Source organism: Pararge aegeria, chromosome 22 (genome assembly GCF_905163445.1).
Source record: "Pararge aegeria chromosome 22, ilParAegt1.1, whole genome shotgun sequence".
Lineage (NCBI taxonomy): Eukaryota > Metazoa > Arthropoda > Insecta > Lepidoptera > Nymphalidae > Pararge > Pararge aegeria.
This window is the reverse complement of record NC_053201.1, coordinates 6172185-6191839: the sequence shown is the minus strand read 5'-3', so window position 1 is coordinate 6191839 and position 19655 is coordinate 6172185. Positions and strand designations below refer to the sequence as shown.

At 37.5% G+C, this 19655-nt stretch overlaps 1 protein-coding gene across 1 annotated transcript in view; it reads right to left on the bottom strand.

Moving 5' to 3' along the window:
- Positions 1 to 19655, bottom strand: part of LOC120633930 (neuronal PAS domain-containing protein 4B-like) — a 208435-nt gene that overhangs the window by 662 nt on the left and 188118 nt on the right. The window contains exons 9-11 of the mRNA XM_039904340.1: positions 19418 to 19571; positions 1268 to 1594; positions 551 to 1161 (exon numbers count right to left, since the gene is read on the bottom strand). Of these exons, the coding sequence (XP_039760274.1) occupies positions 551 to 1161; positions 1268 to 1594; positions 19418 to 19571 (1092 nt within the window). The remainder of the gene's footprint in view (positions 1 to 550; positions 1162 to 1267; positions 1595 to 19417; positions 19572 to 19655) is intronic.

Genomic DNA, 19655 nt, shown 5'->3' with positions numbered 1-19655 from the left:
AAAATGTTATCGTTCGCCTTATTATACGTTTGTAGAAAAAACGACACTAAAAATAGAAAAAAGGTATTGTTTGAATTATTGAAAGTCAACTGCCTATTTTAGACTAACTAAAATGTTGACTTTAACTAACTTCGGTTTTTTGTGACGGTGTGCGCGTAAATATTTACTCTCACCATTTCTCCCTAACGCGCCAAAAGAAGTATAACTTCAAAAATTCCCTAGTTGCAAAAGTAAAAGGTCTTTTAGATTGTTTTTTTTTAAACACTAGCTTGTTATATTTAAGGATAATTATTTAAACATTTAGGCTCTGAAAATTTAGAAGAAGCACGCTAGAAGATGACAAAAATACAAAATTCTAATTTCATTAATTACCCTAAGTACGCCTAATATAAGCACTTTTGAAGCGTCAAGTCTGTCTGTAATGACTCTACCACCGGTTTGGAAGGCATATTGTACCAAGAAGAAGCCGGTAAGAAGCTCAGCTCTAGAGGCAATCTGAACCTCATAAAAGATTGTGCGTGTTGTTTTACATGTTTCGCCAATAACTTACCCATTTGTCTTCTAAGGGATTCTCCTTCTCTAGTTACATTTTGGTCTGGAGGCGATCGACTAACCCTTATAGGTAAACTTATTCTATTAGGATTACAATTTTCATCGACCATATGCTCACCATTACTGGCGAAGGTCGTTCTTTGATTTCTATTCCAAGTTTGCTGATAGGAACTTTCTGTTGTTATTGTACTACATCTATTGTTAGTATGAGGAACGTATTGCTCTGGTGACCAGTCGAATACAAAGGTATGGCTGTAGTTCTGTGAGTATGCTGAAGGGGTGCCTGAAGGTGTTGGAGGAGTGGTTGTCACATAAGGACTTAAGTCTTGCTGACAGACATCAGGAACTTTTTGCAAAGCGGATTCTGACCAAGTTGGACTGGGGTTCCATTGGTCCATCATCTCTGTCTCAGTCATATTAACGTTTTTGGAGCCTGGCCTTCGGGTATTTATCGATGTTGCTGCAATTGCCACTAAAGTATCTCCACCGGCATTAGATGAGAATCGGGGTGATAAATTAGTAACGGGTGTCTTTTCATCAGCTGGTTTTCCTTTCCTCTTGGCACTGGGCTGGGACCTCGTGTCATCAATCCGTAGATTGAGGTATGCTCTGAAAAAAATACCTGAAGTTACACTAAGGGTTTAAAGTCAATCCCATTACGGATATCTAACAAAATATTAAAAATTGGTAATGGAAGAATGACATGGCTTCCTACCTGTTGTCTTGTAATGAAACTGAGTAGTCCACCGGTATATTGTCATGCCTCTCGTAAGCGTAATGTATCGGTGTTAGATGTGGAGGAACATGTGGGATATGAGGTTGTAGACCAGCGTTTGGCATCATGACAGGTTGGTTCCCATTCAAGCAGACTGGTGGTGTTGGAGTGTACTGCATCGTTGGAGGATACACTTGTATGTCAGGCGGGGGTGGACCATACATTCTTGTTGCTGCCTCGTACGCTAGCCCGTAATGAAGTTTGGATTGCACTGCGTAGTAATGGTATAGCCATGGGTTCGCCTTCATCACCGCTGCTTCTTGTTCACTGTTAACAAACACTTTGATTATTGTTGTAGCCATTCAAGTCTTAAGCTCTTAAAATAAAGGAAGAAAAAGTCATTTAAATTCATTTTTGGGTACGTAAGAATTGTTAATTCACTGATCATTTTTATTCTTCGACCCATTTTGTCATTTGACCATCGGTCTTCGTAATCGCAAAATCATGTTAATCAATACCATGGTATCTATACTTATCTGTAAATACAAATATAATTAAATTTATATGTCTGTCTGTGATTTAAAAATAACTACCTCCTTACAGCTGAACAAAGGTATTCAATATTTTTAAACGGCCTCGGCAGCTGGAGGTTTATATAGGAAGTAGAATAGGGTATTTTTTCAAGAAATCCACCCATTAGGGTCTTATCTCCCATTTTACTGCCTAGCTAAATTACACTATGGCATTTAAAAAATTACTTTTATTTGATTAAATATAAATACTTATGGGTAGGCCATTTTTGGGTGTATGTATTACACTAAGAAAACCATTAAGAAAAGCGGCTTACTAATATTTACTCCTATAATGGGGAAATAGGGGTTTGAATATTTAACCGAGGCATATGTTTTTTGAAACGCGTTGTTTGTTTGCATTGAATGTAAGTTTGTAGAAAAATACTCCACTTGTTTTATTATGCGGTCTTGCCGCTTATACCAATAAGATATGTGTATAGGTATAACGCTAAGCTACGCGTGAAACATGATTATTTGTTTAAACCCCATTTTATTATACGAAAGAATCGCATATCACAGCGCATACGACTTAGTTACATGCTTTGCCCATTAGTAGGAACGGGCAATGGGGCCCACTAAAGTTTAATGTTTATATTAAGTAGTGCTGCGGACCCATGTGCCTTGTATGTGAAAATTATTTCACAATTGATAAGGCAATGTAGGAAAATGTAGCGTATTAAGTTTCGATTCAAATTATTACTGCAGATAAGCCGGTAATCGTTTAGCGGTTAAGGTTGAACAGATTGTTTACCGGTTCACGCACATACAAGTTGAATTTACTATGTGGACCCGGCGAGATTCCGGGTATTTATCTAGAACTATTAACGAGTTGCAAATATAAGAACTATTAACGAGTTGCAAATATAAGAACTATTTGGAACACATTTTTAATTGACGTAACAATCAGACCTGATGGAAAGCGGAAACCAAGCCTATAAACAGAGTAACACTTCACATGGCATGCAAGGAGCACGTCCTGCAACATGCCGCCTTGTGTCCATCAATATGAGGCCTAGTTGTGTAGCCTCATATGCCTGTAATTACACCGGCCCTTCAGACCGGAATACCGCATTGCATCAATGCTGCTAAGCGGGAGAAATAAGCATGGCGATAGTACTTCCCGGACGAGCAATGTCACAAAAAACTCAAACTTTAAGTACCACCACTTAAAATTGACAATGAAATGCATGTCTTTGAATTACTTACATCAATATAATATAATAATGACGGCCGATTGGCGCAATGGGCAGCGACCCTGCTTTCTGAGTCCAAGGCCGTGGGTTCGATTCCCACAACTGGGAAATGTTTGTGTGATGAACATTAATGTCTTTCAGTGTCTGGGTGTTTATATGTATATTTTAAGTATTTATGTTTCATCAGCCGTCTTAGTACTCATAACACAAGCTACGCTTAATTTGGGGCTAGATGGCGATGTGTGTATTATCGTAGTATATTAAAAACAAAAAAAAAAATGTCCAGTCCAGCATGTCACAACTACTATTACTATAGTTACTATAGTGTAAACGCTGCACACTTTCTGTTGTGAGATAATGGAGTATATTTCTAGATGACATAGTAGTAGGTACTTAGTAGAGTTTTTGAGACAAAGCTCGTCCGGTGTTACTGTTAATCGTCATGTTATTGCAAGTGCAGCTTGGCGGCAGCAATAAGCATGTTAATAGTACTTCCGAAGGAGCTGTAACTAAAAGCACTTCTCTTCTTCCATATCCTAAGAGCTAAGCTGTTGTCGGTGTTGCCCTGTCTTACCTTCTATATCTATGGCCCTTTCTTTCACCTTTTTATAAGTCCATACACCAACCTTTTTATTTGTAAAAAGCTCTCCCTACTGAATTCCTTCCCCAAGGAAAATTTAACAAAAAATGCGTTGTGCTATGATAATCTACGTACAGTACCTACTTAAGTAAGATTTGTTGTAAAACATTACAATGCGGACGTTTTATTGAAACAATACTGTAATTGACGCCATCGCTAAAGTATTAAATTTGTTAAGTCTCATTGTAACCTTTAAAGTTAACACAAGCTTGAGGTAACCTTTTAGATAGTGGATTCAGGGAAATGTCACATACTTGGACTGAAGTTCTGGACTTAAGGTACACTGGCGGTCGTAAGTACTGTCCTCGTACATATTTTTATAAAAGGGGTTGCTTGCGACTTTATCCGAGTAGGTACGTAGTTTCTTATTATAATTTCTAATAACAAAAGTCATTATTTCACAGTAACTCGTTCACTATTCTCAACCATTAAACGTTTTATATTTTCAAAAAACCGTATTTGAATTAAAACCATTAATCTACCTGCAGATTTTAACGACTCTACCTTCAAGTGCTAAAACTCTTTTAGGCTTTTGTCGACCCGAGCGTCTTCAGCCTACTGACGTAAAACAATTTTAAATTGGAGGCCTTCTATTTAACACACCAAAATACTGGCTTTATTAAATTGTAGATTTGATTAATGATGTCGTCCGCTCACGTAGGTATACTGATGACTATCTATATACAGTCTAAATCTAGCACACTAGAATGATTATCTTAAAACGAACTAAGTTTAAGATAAGAAATTAAGTAACTAATTGTTATACATGTCGTAAACTAACAAAACATTCTTTGTTCAAAGCAGAAGACATTTTTTGATTTCCGTTGCATTGAGAAGAGGAAAAGAGAGCTTGGTCTAAGAGGAAGTACACACAAAATTTAGCCGAAAAAACTATTTTGATAATGTAAGTATATGGGTAGATACCTATTTACTTTGAGATTGTGCTCAAACGGTAATTTTCTAATCGGTCATTTAAGCGAAATGTGCAGCACCCTGACAAGTCGACAAGGCTTAAGGGTGGGAAGAACCTATAAAATGTAAATTTTTTGTTTCAATAAATATATAAACTAAATAGAATTAAAAGTTTCCGCCGCGACTGTACCTACATCAAACTTTAAATATAGGTATTTTGGACGACGACAAATCGCTTAGCATTCGCAAAGATAACTGCGAATCAAAGGGTAAGGGGATAAGCGGCCGCTTACACACGTTCCGCATAATGAACTTGACCCGCGGGAATTAAACTTGCCTCTCCAACTACTTCTGCTTACCCGTATAGTTTAATCCGCGGCTTGTGGGAAACTTGGAATAGGTAATCGATAAAAGTTAAATGTTTCAGATAACTATTTAAATCGGAGTGTTAGTTTTACAAACACCGCGGGTCTTGGACTTTTCTGTTTGAAAAGCTTAAAAACTATGCCTATGAAAATCTCTACGTCAATCTTCAGATCGCAAGCTATCTCTATGCCAAATATTATAATTGGTATAGGTTTTGAGCAGTATATTATTAAAACGGCGGATGGGCGCAGTGGGCAACGACCATGCTTTCTGAGTCCGAGGCTGTGGGTGCGATTCCTGGAACTGGAATGTTATGTTTGTATGATGTACATGAATGATTTTCAGTGTCTGGCAGTTTATCTGTATATTATTCTTAAAAATATTCATCTGTCATCTTAGTACACATAACACAAGCTACGTTTACTTTAGGGCTAAATGGCAATGTGTGTATTGTGGTATATTTATTTATTACTAAATGTAACCAATTTTGTATTGATACTTTGTATTTATATGAAAGCTATAATTGTGGGATGAAAAGTATTTTATCGATTTTTTCGATCAGTACAGCGGTTGATTTGAGAAACAAATCAAGTATAATTGTTAAGTAACCAAATATTAAATATTATATTACGTACCGGTCATGTGACAAATCGCACGATTTTGGCGCTTTGTGAGTGAAAATATGGAGTGGCTTGGTTGGTTGGCTTGATATATTTGCATACATTTTGTTTCAATCAGTAGACTGTGATTGCCCCGCGGCTAGCACATTAGACGTTTCTCTATTCAAGCTTGGCACACAGAGCCCATGGACATAATAGACACAAGAACCTAGCGTGTCGTAATCTCTTTTAGATAAGCTAGATACTATTTTGAGCATATCCATAGTTTTATATTTATTCATAAAAGAAAATCTCCTAAAAGTTTATTTAAAAATGTTTGCGTGAGACAGTGTTCAGCATTTACGTTCCTAGCTACGTAACTTGCATATTATCTATGTTAGAAAATGTATTGAGGCTTGTAGTAATACGTGTAGTATAATTAGGGTCCATTTGCCTCTATAACAAGTGCCAACCTTTGCCCCCTTGCCTTCAGTCCCTACCTAGTATAACCGGAATAGTGTTAGATAAGTATTTTAGCAAAACCGTAGTGCTGGATTTTGACTCGAGTAGACACTTTTAATACCGACTACGACTTACGATGTAAAGTTATTGTAATCCTCAGCCTACCTATTTCTTGCAGTTTGGCACGGGAGAAGGATCGTATTTCTTACAAAAGATGGATGAGAACGAGGAAGGGTTTAAACGATTTTATTATGATTCTTAGAGGCATGGGTTTGTAAAACGACACTTTCTTAACTCCGGCCGCAAGAGGCTCCGGCCAGAGTTAAGAAAGTGGCATTACTGTAAGAATAATCACAACATATAAAAAATTAGCACTTTTACACTTTTACTTGTAAGCTCTTATGATAGATTCCTTTAATATATTATAATAAATAAATATACTACGACAATACACACGTCGCCATCTAGCCCTAAAGTAAGCGTAGCTTGTGTTATGGGTACTAAGATGACTGATGAATATTTTTATAAATAATATGCATAAATACTTAGAAAAACATTCATACTCATCACGCAAACATTTTCCAGTAGTGGGAATCGAACCCACAGCCTTGGGCTCAGAAAGCAGGGTTGCTGCAATATGCGCCAATCGGCCGTCAAAGCCGTCAATATAGTACTGTGTTGCTACGTATGTGCTAATTTTCAGGCATAAGAAACTAACTCTATATTTTAAGCTCACTCAAGATAGCTTACTTAAAAATAAACTTATCTTACAATGGTATCATTTAATTTGACGGCCGATTGGCGCAGTGGGCAGTGACCCTGCTTTCTGAATCGAAGGCCGTGGGTTCGATTCCCACAACTGAACAATATTTGTGTGATGAACATGAATGTTTTCAGTATCTGGGTGTTTATCTATATATTATAAGTATTAAGTATTTATGTATATTATTCATTAAAAATATTCATCAGTTATCTTAGTACCCATAACAACAAAGCTACGCTTACTTTGGGACTAGATGGCGATGTGTTTATTGTCGTAGTATATTTATTTATTTATTTAATTGAGAACCTCCTTATTTTTGAATTGTAGGTATAAAGTAAGCATTCATAAATTATGTAACTATATTTAAATTGTAAATAATGCAATACAAAAGCTTGTTTTGGAGTTTTTTGGGTTCCATATCTTATTAGGAAAACAGAACCCTTGTAGCCTGTAGGTATGATCACTTGTTTGTAGACAAGAAACGACACCATCGTCATCATTAAATCCCATTTGGGACAAACAGGCCTCCTCTCTTAAAGGAGGCTATGAGAGAAGAGGCGTAAGCTTGAAGCCTGGGAACTGTACCGTACTGTTTTCAAGTTCTTAGTTGAAACCAATATAAAGATGCCTCGTTCGTAATGGTTCCTACTTACAGACAACAATTTTTACGAGGTTTGGGGTCTAAAGTTACTAGGTCTAGGACGGACTATTAAACCCATACCTCTATGGTCTGTAACTCTAAAGTGGTTGGTGGCTCGTATTTGTCAGTAGGGTGATAACTACCCACGCCGAAAATAGGAAATAAATATAAGAATAGAAGATATATATTTCCAAATTTACTCTGCCGGGATCGCACCTCCCACTTATAAGGCGAACAAAAAATAAAACGGGTCTCGCCCTACCGAAATTTTGCTTTTTGAGCATCCCGATCAATTAAATTTTCTAGCGGGAAAAACAACGAAAAACAACGCGGCGATTACACCTTCCCTTCCAGTCGGTACGGAACCCCCGACGAGTAAGTCCAACTCTTACTTGGACAGTTTTTTTATTTATATTATCGAAATGCGTAGTCTCGTTATGCATAACACAGGTAATGGAATAAAATCCGCATTCGCTGCCAATTTGTGCGTCCGTATCGCCATAACGCATAAATCTGCCCCGACATGACGTAGGCGGTCGACATGTTGACAATTTGTTGTCCGCTGTCATTGATATACGAAACCAAGACCTTACCTACAGTGGTGCTTTTTTCTGATTGTCGTGACGTCACCGGTTTATGTTGAATTACTTAAAATGTTTAATTTAATAATCCATACAGATATCTTTAAGAAATTAAAATATCAACTGCTTCAACGGTGTTATCTCAAAGGCGTGTGGAGTCCACCAATTCGCACTGGTCCAGCGTAGTTGACTACGGCCTAACTCTTTAAATAATAAACGAACTAATATACGAACTAATAACGAAGTCTGCACACTTGGCAGTTTTTACACGTGCTGCAAGGTGCTGTGTCTATAAACCTGTAGATGAAGTGTTAGGTCTCATGTACCTTTTTTTAAACGCCGGGAAATGCATTTACGCATCTCTTCCGGAAGCAAGGAAGAAATTATCTTACCTGTGGGGCTCCCTGACAGGAGGCCAGAATAGAACTGAGGCCAGAAATGGACTGTAACAATATTAATATTAGGAGCAAAAATTAACTCGTGCAGTTTACTAGGCTGCACAAAATTGCTAATTCATTCAAGGGCAATTGTATATTAATTTTACAACAAATTACCGAATAAAATCTTTGAGATGTCTCTCAATCAGTTCAATGTTTATATAAAACGTAAGCTTACAGAAAAATCCTATTATAATATTAAGGATTACTTGAACGATAAAAAAGCTTGGGTGTGAATTGCTCTAGCTTCATAGCTTAAAAAATACCCGGCTAAGTTTGTATAGATCTAAGAAGAGCCCGCACTCTTCTTTTTTCAGGGCGCGTTTGGAACCCTCGCAGCTTTAGGTTTAAGTTTTCGTACGAAGTTATCACTATCCCCTTACAATTATGTAAACATATATGTATGTATGAACGCTATATAAGTGCCTGTGATAGGCCTACATGAATAAAGAACTTTTGAATTTGAATTTGAACCTGTCTAGAACTTAGCGGAACCGTCTACGCCATACAGAGACACAATGAGAAAGAAGAAATAAGCATGGTGATAATACTTAAAATTGACAAGGAAATGCATGTCTTTGAATTGCATACATCAATATCTAGTCCAGATAGCATAACCTAGGTACACCAGACTGTTAGTCCCTATGGATTTATAAAGACATTAAGACTTATACGGCTATCCGTAATAAAACTGCCTCTATAAAGGTTATACTGACATAAATAAGTTGCGTACGAACATACTATAAATAGAATCTAAGGTTCAAGAAGTCATAATAATAAAGGTAGATAGAATATTATATTATATTATTACAGCTAATAGACCTGATATAGTGCTAGTCGATCGATCAGTGCGCCGTGCTATAATTGTTGACATTACTATTCCACGTGACGATAATCTGGTGAAAGCTGAAAAGGAAAAAGTATCTAAATACTAGGACCTTGCTCACGAAATTACCGCCATGTGGAATGTTGAGTCGACCGTTATTGTCCCGATCGTCGTTTCAGTCAATGGTTTTCTCGCGAAAAGCTTTAACCAACATCTTAAGAAGCTTTCGCTTGGTTGTTGGATCAAGGGTCGGATACAGAAGGCAGTAGTCCTTGAAACGGCGCGTATTGTGAGGAGGTTCCTCACTCTGGAGCCCTGACCGCCGGTTGCTTGGGCATTCAAAAGCCCCGCAAGCGGAGGGTGGATGTTTTTTGTTTTTATAAATTTTTAATAGTGTTTTTTTATTTTTTTTAAGCATTGTTATGAATTTAAAAAAAAAAATGAAAAAGATAAAACGTAGATATCAAATAGCTATAGACACTAAATACTATTTATAAACCGTTGTGCGCTTGAAAGTTTTATGCATACTTTTAATTTAACATTAGGCTATGGCAGACGGACAAGCAGGAAAGCCTGGCACCCTAATTTTATTCTATAATTAACTAAGAGTTATGTATTGCTCCGAAATGCCGCCCCCTAAAAACTCCCGTTTCCCTCATATGACGCTACGCTACTGGGTAAGTTTTTCAAGAAGTCATAATAATAAAGGTAGATATCAAATAGCTATAGACACTAAGTACTATTTATAAACCGTTGTGCGCTTGAAAGTTTTATGCATACTTTTAATTTAACATTAGGCTATGGCAGACGGACAAGCAGGAAAGCCTGGCACCCTAATTTAATTCTATAATTAACTAAGAGTTATGTATTGCTCCGAAATGCCGCCCCCTAAAAACTCCCGCTTCCCTCATATCACGCTACGCTATTGGGTAAGTTAGATTACTTTAGTAATGCATTTGCAAAAGTATAACTTAAGATACATAAGATAAGACACTTAAGGCATTATTATTGTAGAGTCTGTTAGTTAGGAATCATCAAATTTTCACTAACATTCCAAAGTTATCGCTATATTATAATATTATATATTATATATTATAATATTTATTTAAATAATATTTGTTAAATACCACAAACCCGTTTTTATGAAGAGGGGAAGGTTAAAGCTCTATACCCAGTAGTAGGCTCTATGGCAGCGTTTCTACATATAAAACGGATATGAACACTGCCTCTCTGCTTAGGAAGCCTACCCACTTTCTTTCCCAGAATAGGAGATCACGTTGTTTAGAAAAGTGCAAGATGACACAAGTTGGTTGCGTAAGAACCTTGTTCGAGCATATGCTACGAAATGTGACAAATGACGCAATCTCGCTAACAATGCGACCGAGCTTGTGAGCAGATTATTGTATCGAGCTTAAAAATGTGGTATAAGCGTAAACCTAAAGCGATTTGGTTAGTAAATAGTTTTGTATCTTTTTTTTGGCAACTAAAAATTAACCCTCGACGGTAGATTACCGTGGTGGTATGAGAATATTCAGTTTAAATTATTTGGGGTATAGTACCCCCAATCGGTTTCTTCACGGCATCGTACCGGCAGGCGTATTCCTTGCGATTTTTGCTTTAAAGTGCCGTTTGACAAAGATCGCAAGATTTAAGCCTGTGCAAGTCTGTTGTTTTACGCGTATCTCATACGGAACTCTAAAGTCGGAACGCTGAGCAACAAGTCTTTGTCGGTCGAGTGGTAAGTACTCGTAGCTGTGGCTGATGTCCTCACCGACACTGAACCCTGTAACTCCACTTATAAGACCGCAGTGACATGGGGTCCGCGATGAAACTAGATCCAATAACTGGTTAATGAGTGGTGTTCTTGTGGGAGCATTAAACGAGTTTATTGACCGTTTGTGTTCGATCTCGCACATGGTTATTAGAACCTTCTTATTCTTTCTTTATTCTTATTCTGAGAGGAAATTTCTATCCTGTCGTGGGCCGGTTATGGGTTGACAATGATGATAATATTGATTTTAATATAATAAACCAAACCGTTTATAACTTAGGCTGTACGTTCAGTCTAGAACTCGCCCTTTGTGCTTGTTGATTGTTTAGGTCACTCTGTCACCCACTCGTTTTGATATTAATTTAGATTTACTATCTACGCGCCTACTGACGATTAATTTGAGGTCTTAGTCACAGTATAATGAGCTTGTTTGGAATTATCTGCTAAATTAATAGTTGTGGCATTAGCTTCAGGCTTCGCGGTAATAAATTTAAATGTCTTTAGGGGTGTAATTATGTACGTGGTTTGTGAACCTTACGCTACACGATGTGCTATAAGAAATTAATATAATCAGTAGCCTTTACAGTTTAAGCTGGACTTAACAATGAGTTTGACGACCTCCCTGGCACAGCGGTAAACGCTGTGGTAATAAGTAGGAGGTCCCAGGTTCGATTCCCGGGATGGCAATTTGGAATGTTATAATTTCTGAATTTTCTTTTGTCTGGTCCGGTGGGAAGCTTTGGCCGTGGCTAGTTGCAATCCGACCAACGAAGACGTGCCGCTAAGCGTTCGGGTACGATGTCGCTTAGAAACCGATTGGTTGGTTCAATATAACTGCCATGCCAAGGGCTACCTTGACTATAGTCTCACCTGTTGGTGATAATGAAGTCTAAAATAAACCAAAAATCTAAACCTGTTTGGGTTTAGATTTTTGGTTTATTTTAGACCGCTAGTTAGTCCGCTACCATCTAAGACTGCATCATAACTTAGCACCAGGTGAGATCAAGGGCTACTCGTAAAAAGAGCGATAAAAAGTTTAAAATATTTAATGCAGTTGAAAACACATCGAACTCAGTAGGTAAATATCTTCCTCACTAATCTCAAACGCTGTACAAAGGTTAATAAAAGGCTGCGTTGCTCTTATTAGTCAATCATAAAGGCGAGGCGAAACGCTAGGCAATATACAAACAAGATAGCCATAACATTCCACGGGATCAGGTGTTTTGGTGTATTTTCGCGCTATAAAATATTGCTGGGAGTAAATTCCATCGATCAAGCGCGGTGCTTGGTGCTTGTTAAACACCGTTTCTCACATCACAATGGCCTGCGCGGGCATATTTCAAAACATCCCGATAGTACATCGGATCGCTAGCTCCGCGCTTCATAAATCAACCCCCGTACAATATTTATTCGACGCAACCTATTGTAACAGAGTACAGAGTTATAGACAGAGGAACATAACTGGTAGTGGTGTGTGCCCAGTGGGCTTACACTGCTACTTGTTTCGCGCTACTAGTTACAGTCGTAAAATTGATTTCGATTACACTGTACTCGTTATAATTAAAGTTACTTTTTAATTACATATATATATATATATATATATATATATATATATATATGTCTATACTTCAATCTATACTAATATTAAAAAGACGAATGATTTTATTTGTTTGTTTGTTTTTTGTACCGAATAGGCTCCAAAAGTACTGACTGTGTGAATTTAACAATTTCTGCTCCAAAAGAAAGCTAAACTATCACGAAGTATTTTGTTTTTTTAAATGGAGATGCTTAAGAAAATTCCAATACTGTATTTATTATTTTTAGAGATACACATAATTAAAAAAGTTTTTTTTAAAAACTACACCCAATTTTGTACTATATCCGATACACCCGATGTGTCCACAGCGTCGTGTATTTTGTACTATGTGTCATAGCGTTATGTTATATCTGAAAATAAAATATGAAGCGAAACTATCTTTCAAATTGGTTTCAGGTCTTCAGAATGATCTCAGAGAGAAATACTCCGTTATTTGTAATGACTACGTTTTTGCGGCGCTTGCGTTTGAGACTCTAGGGCCATGGTCTTCGGACACGAAAAATTTTATTAACATTGGTCAACAAAAATCCAGGTCCTTACGACTGGTGACCCAAGAGCTGGCGCTTATTTAGCCCAACGGCTATGTCTAGCTATACAAAGGGGCAATAGTACCATGCCCATAAGTGAACAGTTAGACGGCTTATATTTATTGTAAATATTAATTTTAGTTTGTAATTATTATTTCTTTGATTTGATTTTGTGTGAACATAATATATATTTGATTTATCTCAGAGACTCGTCGGTTCTCGTTTATTAACCCGAATTAAAGAAACGTGGACGGTCTAAGTTCTTCTTTTTGATCTCTTAAAAAAAAGTCCTGTGCTTAGCAAAGGGATATAAATAAGCTAAGGATTATTATCGTTATTCAGATTGTGAATTGTAGTTAACATAACTAGAAAACCTAATATTTACGCCGCAATCAATTATGTAAGAATCTTCCAATTGTTATTCCTTTAAATTGAAACCGGCGATATCCGTTTTTACACAGATTATAATGGATCACTTTGAAATGGTGTGCTCTATGGCATTTTCATATTCTAAGGTCTCAACCTTTACTATGAGTTTACGATAACACAGCGGAGTGTGAGGCCGCCGTGCTGTGTTAATACACCGCAAACTGTCCAGGTATGAAGATAAATGAATTCATTCTTTGAACTAGCATGTGCCGTTTTCCCGGTATTTATTTTGAGTGGTGTTATTCTAACCCGGTTCTGACAGGCAGCCTGTATGGTGTCTTTATCTCTTCTCTACTATAATAAAATAGTGAGTTTATTATGCGCATTCTGAGGAAACCACTGGATTTAGATGAGATTTTCAGAATATAAAAACTTATAATCAGAGTTACAATATTAGGCCCCAAATAACCTTAAGCCGAACTTTGAGAAATGAAATCATTATTTTTTTTGCGTTTTTAAAATCTACAATTAAACTAGGTTTTTTTCAGAGTTCGGCCAGCGAGATTAGATTTTGAAATAAAGAAAATAACGTTTTATTTTTTGGGCTTGACTTAAAATCGTATTATTTGACAGGTTTTAAACAAAATGCTATAAATGAAGAATTTGCATTTAGAAATCTAAGTTGTATATTAATTATACTCGTCAAATTAATATACCTAGGTTTATACTAAAATGTAAATTGTTTTTATTTGACGAGTAATGCCAAACAATTCAAAAAACATGGATGACAGATTCAAACGCTAATGAGATGAATTTGAATAAAAAAAGTTAGAGTTTTTTTAATTTATAATATAATTGTTTCTAATTATTTCATAACGTATTAAAATTGAAGTACGGTCGTACTTTAATTTTCGTTGAAAGTTCGCAAGCCAACAAATGGTACGACCTATTTGCGGCCGTCATCCTACACTGATCTCTCAATAGGGAAGTAAATGACCGGCCTGAATTATGGCGGCCATTTTTCATACTCTGCCGTAACTTGATCTATAAGCTTGCTAAATCGAGTGGCTTCATAGCCAATTAGCAAATACATAGAATCGACTTTTTGAAAGCAACGCCAAAGAAGTAGGTATAACTTTTTATATGCGTAATATACGAACAGTTTTTTGCCCAGTAGTTGAAAAATCAAACTGTTCACGGGTGATTATTGTCCAACAGAGAGTGTATTAGGGAATGGACCCAGCACGATGCTGCAATGTGGGTTTGCGGGCTAAAACAATCAATAGGTAAGTATTTATTACACAACTTCAGCCCATTACCGGCCCACTTCAGCAGGGCTAGCACGGGCGGGAGATAAAAATTATATCCCCCGATTATATCCCCGATTATATACAAGGGATATAATTAAAGGAGAAGTTTACCCCCGTTTATTAATACACATATATTATTTGGATATTATTTCCACTTGTGCGCCAATGCTCTGAGAGTTTATAAAGCTGTGAGAGAATATAAATTTATATCCCTTCCCCGGGCATATAATTGTCTCTTGCCCATGCTAGCCGTACAGAGCACGGGTCTCCTCTCAGAATGAGACGTAGACCGTAGTGTACCACGCTGGCCATGCATGGATTGGTGTTAAAATCTGTGATTGAAGGCTCAACCTGCTCTCATGCCATTTTTTTAGCTCTGAACTGTATTGAGAATTTCTTAAAGAATAACTGTACCTATAGTTTTATCCGCCACAAGGGCAAAGGTACCCAGGATGACCTCAGGGACCCTTCAGTAGTAGAGTTTTCTGACAGAGTCCCTAGAAATACTACCGCAATGCTTATTGATGCCAAGCAGAATTCCTGTGTACGGTCTGAACGGCAATGAGGCCTAAACACCTACGCAGAAGAAAGATGGATGCACCGACCGACCAACCTTTTTGACGACCTCCCTGGCGCAACGGTGAGCGCTGGGAATAAGGTAGGAGGCCCCTGTGCCCGCCAGGGGCAATTTGGTAATTTGTTATTTCTGAATTTTCTCTGGTTTGGTCCGGTGGAAGACTTCTGATAAACGACTGAGACACCGGGAGGTATCTTTGCATCGTTCGAGTCCACGTAAGGCTGCGGTGCATCGATAATGCCCACACTCAATGTCATGAACACGAATATCTGGCAAATATGAATTTATAGTTATCAAAAGTTTAATTATTTACCCACTTTATAAATTAACTGTAACACTTTGGCCGTTGCTTTTGACCGACCACCTTACCGACAAAGATTAAATTAATTAAAGTTTTAAGTAATTCAAATATCACTTGCTGCAATGTTGAGGGAAAAAGTCGTTGGAAAAACCTGCATGCCTGAGAGTTTTCAATAATGTTCTCAAAGGTGTGTGAAGTCTACCAATCCGCACTGGGCCAGCGTGGTGGACTACGGCCTTAACCCCTTCTCAGTTTAGGAGGAGACCCGTGCCCTGTGGTGGGCCGGTAATGGGTGATGAGATGATGATGAAACGCACATAACTTACAAAAGATAGAGATGCTTGAACTGGTGGATGATTCAATTTCGGCTCCCCCAAAGTGAAGCCGAAGTCGTAACCACTGGGCTAACTAAAGCTTTCATACTGGGGCAATCCAAAAAGTTCTATATAGTTTGTAATAAAAAACATAAAAATTAGCTTGTGTCCGCAATTGGCAAAAGCCGGTATTTACCGGACTTTTCATATATCGATAAGTACAATCGGTGCCGACTTCCACATCACTACTTCCTCGACGACTGAGTGAATGCTTTGTACGTAACTGTTGCATAGTTCCGAGTTCTACCCTCGTTTGAATTATAAATATAGGATTAATATCTTTAACAATTAAATGAATTTAATTTTATTAATAAACGTACGTCTGTACTAAGTTCTACGTATTTATTTGTTCAACCTAGGCTAGTCACTGGGATATGAACTGTAATACAATTATTTAATTAATAAAGATATTTTAAAAACAAACAAACAAACTGGGCTAACTACATCATACTCAAGTTCATTTCACATGGCCGCTTAAATGATGGCAAAGATGAAGTGATTTTACACTTGATCACTAGATTGCGGCGGTTTTGACGTATTAATGGTCAATAAGAGATTCCGAGGGAAAGGGCGATTATGTTCGCTGTTTCGACTTTCATGATTTAGCTGTGATAATTTAGTGCTCTGTAAGTGAGATGTTACTTGTAAAATTGCTTCGGGTTATTTATTACTTAAGGGTTAGGCCTGCACTCTGTAATGGGGAAATTGTACAAGCTTTCATTTAATTTCAGTTGTGAAGTGTTCATCTAAATTACACGGCATTTGGAGATGCCTTATTTTGAAATAGGTATAAATTGCTACTCTACATACATTTTTTAAACGTCTAGTCTGTTTGTGTATACCTCCCGGGAGCAGTGGCGTGCACAAGGTTTTTGACCAGGGTATGCAAAAAGAAGGAAGATGGCATAAAATTGAAAAATTCTTCCCCTTTATGAGTTATACAAAAATGTTAGGGTATGCATTGCTTTTGTGCATGTATGAAGTGCACGCCAGTGCCCGGGAGGTCCCGGGCTCGATCCCTGGCAGGGTCTATTTTGGAGTTTATAATTTCTGAATTTTCTCTGGTTTTGTCTGGTGGGAGGCTTCGGCCGTGGCTAGTTACCAGCCTACCGACAAAGACGGAAGAAAATTATACTCAACTTTTACTATGAAAAATGTTGAAATCAGTGATCTTTAACAACATGTGTGTGAAAAGTAGCGTGATATTGTCCTATATGCACATTGTAATTGTTAATAAACAAGAAAACTTTCTTTGCAGCGATATTGTTTTTTTTTGCCATTTTTTAAAAGTCTAGTCTGTTTTTTAGCAGAGAACTAATGTAGGTAAAGTAACTTACTTAAAACAGACACATTAGTTCCATGGTTACTAATAATAAACGACTCTATTACCGATTTTCTCTGAAAAGAAAAGTTAGGAAACTAAAGAATTTAATCTTTTTAAGCTCTCCGAGGCACGGGGCTGTACATAACCAATTAATAGGTAATCATCATCATCAACTATTACCGGCCGTCTACAACCGGCTGCTACTACCGTCCCCCTGCCTTCCGAACCGGTGGTAGAATCACTACAAACAGACAGACTTGACGTTTCAAAAGTGCTTATATTAGGCCTACTTGAAATAAATGAATTTTGAATTTTGAAATTTTTTGAATCAATTGTGAGTATGTTAATTGATCACTATATTAGTGTCAAGCTGTCAACGTTAATCTATGTCAAATCTGTGGTAATACCACTTGAATACTGAAATACTGACTAAACCTATAAAGTACTCAGTTGTAATTTAAACGAAAATAAATAATGAGTTTTATTCTAATGCAGCTGAATGTTGCGGAATTAATATATCAATTACCTAATAAGAAGTTTAGGTAGAGGAAGTTTAACATTTTTTTTAATTTTTTCGGAAGGTCTTGCCGCTAACCATCTGAGGGGTTGCTACGGCGTCACCGGGGGAGTGGGGCGAGCGTGAAAGCTCGCCATGAGAAGAGCCCCAGGGCTCGACGACATCGTGGGGAGAGTGGGAGCCATCGACCCGAGGGTGGCTCCTGCGAGGGCTCGGACCTCGACTCGGACCTCGGCTCTGTTCGATGTTAATCTGACTGTTGGTGGACTTTTGGACTAATCATTGTTTAGTCCGAACGCCCCCGTGACTGTGGTAAGGATCCACGTCCGGATGACGTCAAGAATCGGGGTGGAAGTTTAAAATTTTTATTACGGTTTTATACAATTCCCGGAATAGCCGTTAGTTTGCCTGGGATAAAAAGTAGCCTACGTTACTATCTCTTTTTAACTTAATCAATGCCAAAAATTAACTTGATTGGTTGCTTAGTAAGGCAGTGAATGAAGTACAAACAGACAAACAAACATAACTTCGCATTTATAATATTAGTTAGGATTTCTAAGAAAAATGGTTATTGTTTTATGAATTTTGCATCTGTGCACAAACATTACGTACTTTGGTGTAGGGATACCACAAAAACTTAAAATATATAAAATTATTAATTCTAAATTCTAATTTAAAATTAGGGATGTAATTACTCAGTATTTTTGCTTTTACCTAAATTCTTCGTCCATCAATCCGCACTGGACCAGTGTGGTGGGCGTGGTTTATGACTAAGACGAGTGCAGGAAAATGGCAAAAAATTTAACAAATCCTACTGTTAGCAGTGGCGTGCACTTCATACGTGCACAACAGCATTGCCTACCCTAAAATTGATGAATAACTCGTACAGGAGGAGGATTTTTGCCGTTTTATGCATTTTTCCTGCTGTATGCATACCCTGGTAAGAAACCGAGTACAATACTAGCTGCTGCCCGCGACTTCGTCTGCGTTTGATTTTGTTTTTTGATGTACGAGTAGCATTAAAATTAGTTGTAGAACTAAAAAAAATTTCAAGTATTTTGTATTGCTAAGCCTTAAATGAGGGGTTTGCTGCTGTCCACTGAGGAGTTCTGTTCTCTATCTCCAACCACCGTTTGGGTTAAAATAAACACATATTATAACCTCTATAGTACAAAAATAATTATTTAAATCGGTTATAATTTGTCGGAGTTATGGTGTAAAATAGTCAAACACTCATCCCCTCTCCCAAAGCAACCGAGCTTAATGTCGTGATAAAAAGTATTCTATATTACTTCTAACACTTCCAAGAATATGTGTACAAATTTTCATGAGGATCGGTTCAGTAGTTTTCGCGTGAAAGCGTAACAAACAAACTTACATTCTCATTTATAATATTAGTAGGGATTGTCAAACCCCAAACAAAACAGAAATATAGGGAATAGGCAGAAGGGAATAGGGGAATAGGTCGATAATGATAACCCGAATTCGTTACCTTAACACCTGGTTGGTGCACACAATGACGGGTCGCTGCGAGTTCTCCAGGTTGTCCTTAAGCTGCAGAACTGCGTGCACCCAGAGGAACTGCCCGCAGCGTCGTTGAAGCCGGAGTAACGCGATGCACGACCGTTCTTGTTCTGACTGCGTTACTAGGGATAAAGGGTCACATTTTAGGCACAAAGACATATATATTTTAGGCATTATAGATATATATATATTAGAAATATTGTTGA